This window comes from Denticeps clupeoides, chromosome 17 (genome assembly GCF_900700375.1).
Source record: "Denticeps clupeoides chromosome 17, fDenClu1.1, whole genome shotgun sequence".
Classification (NCBI taxonomy): domain Eukaryota; kingdom Metazoa; phylum Chordata; class Actinopteri; order Clupeiformes; family Denticipitidae; genus Denticeps; species Denticeps clupeoides.
The window spans coordinates 5,504,818-5,516,859 of record NC_041723.1 but is presented as its reverse complement, the minus strand read 5'-3'; the positions used below and the strand labels follow the sequence as shown (position 1 = coordinate 5,516,859).

Sequence of the window (12,042 nt, the reverse complement as noted above, 5' to 3'; positions counted from 1 at the left end):
GAGGCTTAGAGAAACCTCTTATATTGACCTACCACTGACTTATTTTTTTCAATGGTGGACTACATGAGCCATTGTATAAAAGTGACCATGTCTGGCTATTAGGGGGAGAGAGAGAGAGAGAGAGAGAGAGAGATATTGTGCGTAGACCAATGCGTTATTGTCTTGAGGTGGTAGGTCTGTTCAAAAGCATTTTTGATAGAAAGTTGTTGTTTTGCTGTGATGTGAAAATGCACCTTTAAAACTAGTTGTGTTAGGTTGGGGGGCGGAGCTATTAGCCTGTAATTCACTTTAGTTGACTTACACGCCATGCTGGGCAGCTTAAAATGAGCTCTGGTTGTATTTTACTTTCAATTTCAGTAACAGTAAGGTGTGTGTGACCTCTATATTGTTATGCCTGAACAAATGCTGGGCATAGTATGGTTGAAATGGCGGAAGTTAATAGATGGTGAGTAAGATAAAATTCAGTTTGCCTCTGTCCACGCTCCCCCAAAACTGTTTCAACCAGAAAGACGTACCAGGGCTACTGTAAAATTGAAAGGTCCAGTAGGCTTAAGCGTTCCCCCCAAATTAATGTCTAATCACTGGAAGTTTTTGGACAATTTCAAAATGACGTGGTCCATAAGGGCATATCTAATTCAGCATTTAGGTACCACTGCACCCCTAGTATTGATGTATGGATATTGCTGTTTGTGTGTGTGTGTGTGTGTGTGTGTGTGTGTGTGTGTGTGTGTGTGTGTGTGTGTGTGTGTGTGTTTTGTTTTGTTTTTACTATTGTGTTAAACGCATTTTATGCTCACAATTGACCCAAAATCCAATATTTAACTTTTTTTTTCTCCTTCAGCATGATTGTGTCAGTGAACACTTTTATGTACTATATTAATGAACCTTTAGTATTGGGTATGGCTGTGATTCCAACCCTCAGAAATTTTTATGTATTTATAATGGAACGATGATATCCTGAGTGCCTCTGTTTTTTTTTGTTTTTTTTTGCTTTATAGAGATGCTCTAAACCTCCTGAATATGGCAGGCACCATCAAGCCTGTTGCTCCTCTAGCGACCCCAGTGCCACCACCGGCCCCGACAACTGCAAAGCCTCCCCCTTCCGCCCCTGCTCCACCCACAGGACGGCCTATGTACCCACCCCTGTCCGTGCCAGGCAAACCAGGAGCCCCGGTGTGTAGTCATCCATGTGATCATTTGTCTAAAGAAATGATCTAAAACCACTTATTGAGCCCAGTCTTTGGCTCTGTATGTGAATTCATGAAATGGTTTAAATGTGCTAGCTAAGCCACCATGGCACCACGAGGTGCCATACCATGTGGTTATGAACTCATGTAGGTCTTGGGGTCACTGAAAGGGATGTAATAAATGTTCTATTCACCTTCTCCTTTAATATCTTCTGTTTTTCTGCCACTCCCTTTTCTATTCTGCTGTATGCAGCATTTAAAGTCAGAGTAGTGTGTTCCAACAAGCCTCAGTGTCTGGTTGCTGCCTAATCTCCCCTGTAATCCAGAATCTGTTTACATAAAGCACCCTCAGAAAGGGTAGGGGTTTGAATCAGATCGCATGCCGTTAGCATCACTATTGTCCATGGAGGTGGGGAGAGCTTGTGTTTCCTCACCCTTTACTTTCACAAGTTTATACATGCTGGCTAGCATAGCCGGGGGAATATGAAAAAAGACGGAAATAAACGGACGTGGCCACATGATGTTTCGGGGAGGTCTGACCTGGAGATGATAAGGTCTGTGACTGACACTGTGCATAGTGATGAGGTAGTGTGTGATGATGCACATTCTATTGCCACTGTTGTGAAACTGGCGGTGTTAATCTGTGGCTTGGTCACTGTAGGGGTTATAGCTCTAGGTTACTTGGCCACTGTGTGAGAGGTGGAACTGCATGATAGACTGCGGTCTCCAGGCAACCAAAAAGGTCATCTCAACTGGCTAACCCTTGGCAAATGAATCAAATTCTGTTCAAAGTTTCTGATTCTGGCCAGCTTGGGTTGTCAGCCATCTTCTTGAACTCAATCACAAAGTATTATGCTCCATCAAGACCACTTAGTTCCTCAATTGGGATTTGGGAATGCTCCTCACTCTTACGATTCCCTTTGGACAAATGGTCCAAGTAAGAATACAGGATGCTGTCAATGTCCATATCTCTTTCCTGCGTGCTTGATCTTTTATTTAAATTGTGACTTTTAAAGTGAAAGTGAAACCCTGCAGCACAGCACACTGTGACACAACGAAATGTGTCCTCTGCTCTTAACCAATCACCCTTAGTGAGCAGTGGGGACGGTGCTTTGCTCAGTGGCACTTAAGTGGCACCTTGGCAGTTTGAAATTCGAACCTCTTCCTTGCCCACTAGGCAACCTCTTGCTTATATACATTTATATTGGCATTATTCGGAGCAAGGGGCAGATCTGAACGATCGGCAAACTCCTAGAGCTTCCGGTAATTAACCACCATTGTTGAGAGGGGAAGTAAGTCTCCTCTGGATGTACTTTTTGAGTTTGTTTGCTCCAAATGGCTTTATTCGATGTAATAATTGCGGTTGATAAGGTCTTGAAGAAGCTTGATTTAGCTCTAATTGAATTTGAAGAACGGACGTGAGCTTTTTTTTCGTTCCAGACATCAAATTAAATTCTAAGGTTGTCATGGCATGGCACATTGACATCAGTGCTTTTACTTTCCTGTCTGATCTGACTGTTAATCCAAATTGACCAGTTCTCAGATGGGATTTATTCTTTTTCATCAATGGATCAATCCTGCTTTCACCTGTCTGTCATTTAAATCAAATAATCTGAAAGTCTGATGTTCATGTGGATATTATTGATGGTGCGTATTGATGCGACGTGGGTTGACCATCACATTTGAGTGTCTGAGTGTGTGTGTGTGTGTGTGTGTTCATCCTACCAGGGTACCTACACGGAAATCCCTGCGTCCAACGTGCGCCGTGTCATTGCTCAACGTCTCACACAGTCCAAGACCACCATCCCTCATGCCTACTCCAGCGTGGACTGTGACCTGGGTGCCGTCATGAAGCTGCGAAAACAGCTGGCCAAGGGTGAGTTCAGACATCCAGTACAGAACACACATACATTATTACATATTCGCATCTATATAAAAAGCAAGATCATGAGATGTTCTCACAGTTACATTCGACTTGTAGTGTCACTTTTAAGCCTTTCAGTAATGTGTCCGCAACAATACATTTCTAAAGTAATTTCTACTTATTTCCCCTATTTTGCATCTCCTGTGTGTACATGTTATGCTATGCAATGTGTTTCAAATGTAAAGAAATTACTTTTTTATATAGCACCGTTCATTTTTGAGATGCAGCTCAAAGTGCCCTAGATAAATTATAGCACTGAGAAAAAACGTTCGAAATAGCTAAATGACTAAGCATCCCCACAACTTTTTATATCGACTCATGGTTTATGGAAAAATCTGATCTTCAAGATCTTAAACTCATAGGGGGAGGGTTGGTAGTTGAAAGGTCTATATTGTATAAAGGTGCTAGTCCATATAATACCTTGTTAAAATGTTTTCTAAAATATGCAGAAAGCCAATTCATGCAATAGAGGAGTAACATATGTCTTATCTATTAGAAGTATTTGAGCTGCTACGTTTTGAATGATCGTCAGTTTATTGATTTTTGGCTTGTGTATAAAAAGCACGAATAAGCTTTGTTATGTGGAATTTTACAAATCAGATTTTATGACAGGTTTGTCATGTCTATGTTGGAGAACGTGTGTAATTTTTCATTTGGTTTTCGGTGATAGTCCTGCGATGCTCGGTCCTTGTTAACGTCATGACGCCCGGGTTGCAGGACAGGAAAAGTAGCAGACTTGAAGTGCATCGCCGCTTCGGTTTGTGGATTCAGACACCACTTAACACAACACTTTCACATTGCTGCAGCAGAGACGTCAAATTGTCGGAATTGTCAGGCTAAGTTTTCCTTTAGCTAGGGACCACGCTTGATTATAGGCTTCTTTTCTTTTTCCAACCACAACTTTTCACAAAATTTCTCTCCCAAACACACACAGCTGTCGATTTTCCATCTGAAAGGGGCACTTTCAGACATTTCTGAAAACGTACCGTTTACTCCGAGTTGGACAGAAATTCAGTATGAAGAAAAGGGACAAATTGGTGGTGCGGCGGTTTCACTTGCTGCCCACTTGAACGGAACTCAGTCTGTATGTGGTGCTTTTTCGCACAAAAAGTGCAGATGCGTTTCCGTACAAGTTCTGAGGGGGGGAGGAATCGCATCACATCGTAGAGAGCTTTTTAATCAGCTCAGGCGTTCCTCCCCACAGCGTTGTACGAGGAAGGTGACTTGTATCCGTTTCAGGGACAAGCTGTCGTGCTAAACCGCGCCGTTCATGCGCGATGACAAATTTTCTTCCTCGTTGCACTAATGCGTCTGAGAACACGAGATGATTTCGCTCTTATTATTCATTAATGCATCTCAGCGGCTTTTTAGACCTGATGCGAGTCGACAGGCTTTACAAGTTGCCCTCGAGATTTTCCCGCCAGCCTCCCCACTTTAACCGACCGCCTGTTGACTCTGAAAGCACCGAAGGTGACGGGGAACATCACGTCCCGTGCGTGGAGGTTTCTGCAGGCGGGAGTGGCTGCTTCAGATCTACCACATGTTGTGCTGAGCGTGTCTGAACAGCCACGCCCCTCCGCCGAGTTGACAGATGAACGGAGAGGCAGCTGCATGCAGCTGTGGACACAATGCCAACAATTTAATTCCTCTACCAAATACTCTCTCTCTCTCTCTCTCTCTCTCTCTCTCTTTCTCATTTAAGAGCTCAATTAAAGAGACAGTCCGCCCTCCATGCTACTGCTGCACAGTTAAACACATTTTGTGACACAAATCTTAATCTATTACTGAAGCACTCAGAGCAGGGCTGTCTGTCATTCTGTGTAATATAAAGAATTTATTTTATATATTAAAAAAAACCCATGATTTTGTCCACCGAACTGTACAGAGCGATAAATTATAGTCTGTTTTTAATAATGTTCCATTCAACTTGACTTTAAAATATGACACAAAATGATGAGTGGATGGACCTCAATGCCCAATGACACACTAATTCAACATGAAAAGGCGATGATCATGTGCATTCATATACAGTATATTTCCATAGGCAATATCTGGCAAAATAGATTCCACCAGTTTTAGTTTTGCATAAAAAAAATCATTAAAATGGTTTAATTCTATTTGTTTTCTATTTCTTGTCACAAATGTCCCAGACAGTGCTGATCTGAATGTTAACTCACAGTTGTCACAGCCATACATAATTGTATGCATATGTTTCTTAAAAAAAAACATGCTTCCATACGGTCCTTCCTGGTCAGGCCTGTTGGGAATTGGGTTGTGATGGCTTGAAAAGTGATGTGCCCTGTTACCCCTCATCTATTTGAACAAATTGCTAGCCTTTTACAGCCTTTTCAAAGCACAGTTAACCGGATGCTGATACCCTGTGTGGCTCTCCAGCACACCAGACTGCTTCCAGTAGGGAACAGGCATAATGCTGAGCGCCGTGAGATCAGAAGGCCGAGTCAGCTTTTATGTCACCCTTTTATGTTTGTCTGTTTGTTTTAGAAGCAAAAGGAGAAGATAACAGAGAACATGCTCTTTTTATTTCTTCTTCTGTTCTTGGTTTGACTGCTCTGCCCTGCTGCCATGACTCCACAAAAGCACATGCTACAGCGGCAGTGCGGCAATGTTGGGGGAACAGGAAGCTCATTGTGAGGCGGGCGCAGGAGAATGAGCGCGACCTTGACCGCGTGTCAGTCAGCGGGACGCGTGAGATCATGCAGGATGTTTAATAATAACCTGCATATCTCTGCATTGTGGTTGGAAACTCCACGGGTACGTGGGGGGAAGCGCCCACTCTCAGGGTAGGGAGGGTGTTTTAATGCACCTGATAGTTGTTCTAGTTGGACGAGCAGAGGTGGTCGAAGGGTGTATGACACCCTGGGTGACCTTGTGCCACTTAATTCCACTGTTGACTCGTATGTTGCATCTCTTTCATTTTCACAATTCTTCTAAATAAGGAACGAGACGTTTCTCAGCCGTTACCATGGTGCTAACAAATTCTGATGATATATAATGGAAATTAAGCTTATGATTTCTTTTTTCATCATTTTCAACCTAATGACAGTGCTACAGACCAGCTGCCATCCCAGAATGCAATTTGGTCACCATTTCTTCAGTCAGTTAGTTTGGATTGCTTTTCATCGAAGGGGATGAAATGAAAGTGTTGGGATAAATGTATATAAATGTTTTTACAGCTAAATACTGAACAAGGTAATAATGTTTTTCATGCCTAGTTAAAAAAAAACAAAAAAAAAAAACAGATGGACTGACCCACCCGATGACAGGATATCAGTAATGTGACATGGGCGAGATGCCACCTGCCACACACTACAGGTTACGTGGGTGTTGTGTTAACGGTCGCTCTTTTATTCCTCTGTTTCTTTCAGAGGAGATCAAGGTGTCCGTGAACGATTTCATTATCAAGGCTGCTGCTGTCACACTGAAAGTAAGTTAAGACAGAGATGAGTAGGTTTGTTATCCGTTTTGTTCCTCATTTTATTTGCTAAATCGTACCAAACCACTATTATTTTAACACTTTCCCTTCCAGATGCAGGTTGATATATTTTACAAACAGCAATCGTCAGAAGGAATTGATTTCCTTGCTCTTACTGATTGTATTTTTGTGACATGACCTGCTTCATCAATACAGCTAAAGCCATCTTAGATCTTGGATGCCAATGTTTTATCTGCATTTCTCCCCGGAGCCTTTTATAGGAGATGACTTCTCAAACATCTCTCATATATGAAACACCTTTTGTTCTGCCTTTGGGGAAGCTGACATCACAGTGCCGGGCTTGTGAATCTTCCCATTCCGTGGCTTTCTGGAAGCCCCTGAGCTCATATATAGGCTAATGGGCAATGGTGTCCATCAGAATTCTCCCTCACTGAGCAGGAGAGGCCTTCAAGGCACCGCCTTTGTCCTTCAGGCCAACACACTAGCATGTATATTTGTCCAAACCATCTTTTGACAGTCTTTAAAATAGATCCAATTTCCTACTTAATTTAGGCACTTCCCTCTTCGCCCACAGCTCGTTTAAGAGCAGGGAGGAAATTAGAAGACTATCTGTCAAGCTGAGACTCGCGCTCAGAAGCGCTGCGGAATGACACCTGTGGAGAGAAAAGGATAATTTGCTTTTTACTCTTGCCGTTGTCTTCCCCTCCCCTACCCCAGTCCAAACCCTCTCCCCACATACCCACACACACTCACACACACACTTTTCATTTGCTGCTGCTCTCAGATCAGCTTATAGTGTTTTTTTTTTTTTTTTTTAGAATTTGCAGATGGAAGCGTGGAAATGATAAATGAGGAGGAATGATGAGCTGAAGGAAGTTAAATTCCTGTGTATTTGGAAGAATGGTTTAGTTGTGGTTTAGGGCTGAATGAACTCTACCCCACCCCCACCCCTGACTACTTCCATCTAAACAACACTCTGAACAGATTGTGTAATTAGTGAATGTGACATTCTTTTTGACATTCTCTGAAGGAGCTGCCCGAGGTGAACGTCACCTGGTCAGAAGAAGGCCCCAAACCACTTGATTCCATTCACATCTCTATTGCTGTGGCGACTGACCGAGGCCTCATTACTCCCATCATCAGAGATGCCGCCAACAAGGGCATCCAGGAGATAGCAGCCAGCGCCAAGGTGAGCTCCTGCAGACACGTCCTACTGTCCTGCATGAAAAGGAGACTAGAATCTTGTAGCACAAGTTCAGTCAGAATGAACAAGGGGTTGCTGGGCTAGTATTTCTTATCTCAGGTCATAAAATAGGAAACATTTACATTTAATTTATGGCATTTATAAGATGCCCTTATCCAGAGCGGCTTACAATAAGTAGTTACGGGGACAGTCTCCCTGGAGGAACTCCGGGTTAAATGTCTTGCTCTGGGTCACAATAAGAAAGTGAGAAGAAGAAAGTGAAGTGATTGTCACATGTGATACACAGCAGCACAGCACACGGTGCACACAGTGAAATTTGTCCTCTGCATTTATCCCATCACCCTTGGTGAGCAGTGGGCCATGACAGGTGCCCGGGGAGCAGTGTGTGGGGACGGTGCTTTGCTCAGTGGCACCTCAGTGGTACCTTGGCGGGTCGGGATTCGAACCGGCAACCTTCTGATTACGGGCCACCACTGCCCCAATAGTAGTAAGTGGGGTTTGAACCTGGGTCTATTGGTTTAAATGCCAGTGTGTTACCCACTATCTTTCAGTGGTTACTTCATTTGTACCCACGAGTAAAACATGACTGGTGGATATTGCAATTGTATTTTTTTATTTTTTTGGGTAATAAACGCACTGATAATCAATTTGGTCCAGAGATGAGCAAATAACAGCATGAACTAGTTTTATTATGAGCACAGAACGTGAAGGAGAACATGGAAAGAGGGGAGTAGACAGGTATGTCCATTCAATGTTGTCAGATTGTTTAGATTTGGTTTTAAATTTTGCAAAAAACTGCCTGTATTGAACAGGTACGTTCATCATACCTGGAATTCTAAACAATAATAAACAGCTACAGGGAAATCTGATTATTTTATATGTTCTCATAGCAGAACTGAAGCTTCTTTACTGTTGTACACACGCATCTATCTTACTTTCTATTTCACTTTGTTGCCTACACGCCCAGTGAAAATGCCCTCTCTGAGGATGCCTGGCCATTTGTTTTCAATTTGAAAGGTCTTATCTGGAGATAATTTAATAAATCCTGGTCTGGAGGAGCCTTAATAACCCTGGAAAAAAATCATGCATGGTTTGTTGGGGAAGATGTAAAGCAGCAGCTGGCAAAACCCTGTGGGTACAAATGGTGACACAGGTCCAAACTTAACCTCAACCTCGACGTAAATAAGGCCTGCTTCCTTTTACCTGCTTTTCTAGAGCACTCTGGTCCATTCCAGCACCATAGAAGGATTATGCCAAGAGCTGGGAGCATTTTCGGCACTTTAACCATAGTTAATGTACCATATTTGTAAATAATATTTAAATAAATGTATTTAGATTAATACATAGTTTCTGTCTGCTTTACTTCGAAGTTTTTCCAGCGGAGCCCCCTGTGACTGAATCTCATAGATGTATCACTGGTGCAAAAAAAAAAATTTTATATATATATATATATATATGTATATATATATATATATATATATATATATATATATATATATATATATATATATATATATATATATAACATTTATTTATATTTCTATATAAATACAACCTAACAATATTTAATTTCTTAACAATAAAAAAAAAAATCATATATATAAAATTTATTTATATTTCTATATAAATACAACCTAACAATATTTAATTTCTTAACAATAAAAAAAAAAAAAAAATCAATAAACTATTGTGGATGTTGCTTATTTGCCATTGGTTGTATGTGTTGGGTGTGTATGTGATTGGATCACCTTAATCGCTCATCTGACCTTTCTGCATCAAATTCTGTTTTCATTCCTGCTGGCAAGACCGTGGCACGTCTTGATTTTTTCAGATTTGGATTATTATTTTTCCCCCATCATCATTGGCATTCTTTGTCATGATAGTGTGTAGACAGGGTGTCTTTTTTTTATCTGGTATAATATCAAAAGTGATCTCTTTATGCATTTGAGGTTAATTTATTATTTTTTCATCGTCATATTCAAACAGTTGACAATGTGGAATTTTTATTGCTTTTCTGTGTGCTGAATGTGGATCATTTCGGATTTCTTTAGAGGCATGTTAAGATTCCTGTTGTGTTTCTTCTGCCTCTCTCTCCAGGCCTTGGCGCAGAAGGCGCGGGCTGGAAAGCTTCTGCCTGAGGAATATCAGGGGGGATCATTCAGGTGAGAAATAAGTGCTCTTCTTCTCGGACCGTTTATTTTGGAACGTTGTCTATAAGGGCATGTGGTTGGTAAAAAAAGTGTTCATTATCATTTTTTTTTTCCAATGTGCCATAAATGACTCTTTGTACTTCCACTCGGCTACACTATAATTCATAATTTAGTACTCACCAGCACGCGCAGCGTACTCCACGCGTGTGGGTAATGAGCAGAATAACTGATAGAGCCATTCGTTTCGCCTCGACATTTTTCCCTGCGTTTCATTAGCCTTAATGGGGTCGTTTAGAAATAGACGGGTTTGTGTGTCAACCTCAGAGATATTCCTGCTCTGATACTCATCTGCGGCCACTGGACCTCCCCTCTGCTATTCCAGCTCTCGCATTTATCCACAGTCGACGTGGCTGGAGAGCTGCGGTCAGAGAGAAGGCAGGATTTTTCTAGAGTCAGGATGGTAGCACTCTGCTGGTAGCTGACCACGCCCTTACAAACGGCCCTGTTGTTAACCCTGCACTGGTGGAAGTGCAAATGGCTCTCACAGTCATAGGTGGGTGCAAAAAAAAAACGTTAAAACGACGAACACTTCTTTTCAATGGAACATTGTTGCGAGAGAACATCAATGGGACCCCTGAAGATTTGCAGCATTCATAATAAAACGGTCAAGTAATTTGCTTATTTTTTATAAATGATGGACCTACTTAAGGACAGCAATTCCGTGGCATGGATTAAAAATATCTATAATAAAGGGACCCTGGAGACCACTGAATTAGTGACTGGAAGTTTCTCTGGGTTAATAAAGGTAAATGTAACTCAGAATGTTCCCTTTCCATCTCTGCAGCGTCTCCAATCTCGGCATGTTCGGCATCAGTGGCTTCAGCGCCGTCATCAACCCGCCCCAGGCCTGCATCCTGGCAGTGGGCGGCTCTCGCGCCGAGCTCCGCCCCAGCCCCGAACCCGAGGGCTCCGTCCTGTGCACGCAGCAGCTGATGACGGTCACCCTGTCCAGCGACGGCCGGCTGGTGGACGACGAGCTGGCCTCGCGCTTCCTGGAGCGGTTCCGCGCCAACCTGGAGCGGCCGCAGCGCATGCAGCTGGCATAGAGGGGTGGAGGGGGGGATGTGTGAGAGAATGACGCTGGCACCTGTATTAATAGTTGTTGGCATAATGTTACCTAAAATGTGGCAGAGCAGGGTTCATCGGTAAAACTGCGGAAGGTCACGCCCGTCAGGTCACGCTAAAATTCCGTTAAACAAGGCCTTGTAGAGTTTACTTTACAGATAATAAATTATTATATATTATTAAAGTCCCTTATTTAAACAACTGTCTTCTGTAATAGGCGCTGAGTGAACTGCTTGTATTATTTGTACATTTTGGCCAGAGGTGGTCGTATAAATTTGCACTGAACGTGGCTTCATCACTTTTCTGACTCGTGTGTTTTCATTCTGCAGCCTCTCTGTTGGACATTTTTTTTTGTCTAAAGAATGTTTTGTTTTGGGTCTAAAATTCGGTTTCACGCTCAAGAGCATCGGCAGCGTTCTGTCAGCCCAATAAAGCTCCGTTTCCTTTCGAACAAGCTTCCGCTTCCTGTTTTTATTCAAACCGTAGTTCAAAGATAGAAACGGGAGCTCTGTGGCTCCAGCTGTCATCGCAGTTGCATGAGGTAAGTGGCGGCGTGGGGCAAACGCAGTTACGAACAGCATCACCTTCAACAGTCGCTGAATGGAAGAATAAAAAACTGCTGATTAGCATAATTGCCTCATTAGAACCATCTTCCCAGTAGAACTTCACCACATGCTTCCCGCTGCGTTTCCATCCTTCAGCCAACATAACGTGAAATGCAGTGGAACTTAAATATGTAAATATGAAAGTTTAATTAGAATCATTTGCATGCACGGTTTATAAATAAATAATTGAATACATGTTCTTGCCTAGATTTGCCATAACTGCCTTACCAACTGGAGACACACTAGAAACACTCTATGCGACTCGCAGAAATAAAATGTGGTTTTTGGTTTCCTGGGAGACCAGGTCAGCTCCCAGGACGAAAGCTGCCTTTAAATGAGCTTGTCGGCGTGTGCTGGCACCGCTCATGCCGATTGTACCGCCTCGGTGCACTA

The 12,042-nt window shown here is 42.5% G+C and overlaps 1 protein-coding gene across 1 annotated transcript in view; it reads left to right on the top strand.

Moving 5' to 3' along the window:
* pdhx (pyruvate dehydrogenase complex component X) overlaps positions 1 to 11,499 on the top strand; it is a 28,821-nt gene extending 17,322 nt beyond the window's left edge. Inside the window, exons 6-11 of the mRNA XM_028959021.1 lie at positions 999 to 1,173; positions 2,916 to 3,063; positions 6,498 to 6,556; positions 7,596 to 7,754; positions 9,867 to 9,931; positions 10,764 to 11,499. Of these exons, the coding sequence (XP_028814854.1) occupies positions 999 to 1,173; positions 2,916 to 3,063; positions 6,498 to 6,556; positions 7,596 to 7,754; positions 9,867 to 9,931; positions 10,764 to 11,025 (868 nt within the window). The 3' untranslated portion in view covers positions 11,026 to 11,499. The remainder of the gene's footprint in view (positions 1 to 998; positions 1,174 to 2,915; positions 3,064 to 6,497; positions 6,557 to 7,595; positions 7,755 to 9,866; positions 9,932 to 10,763) is intronic.
* The last annotated feature ends 543 nt before the right edge of the window (positions 11,500 to 12,042 follow it).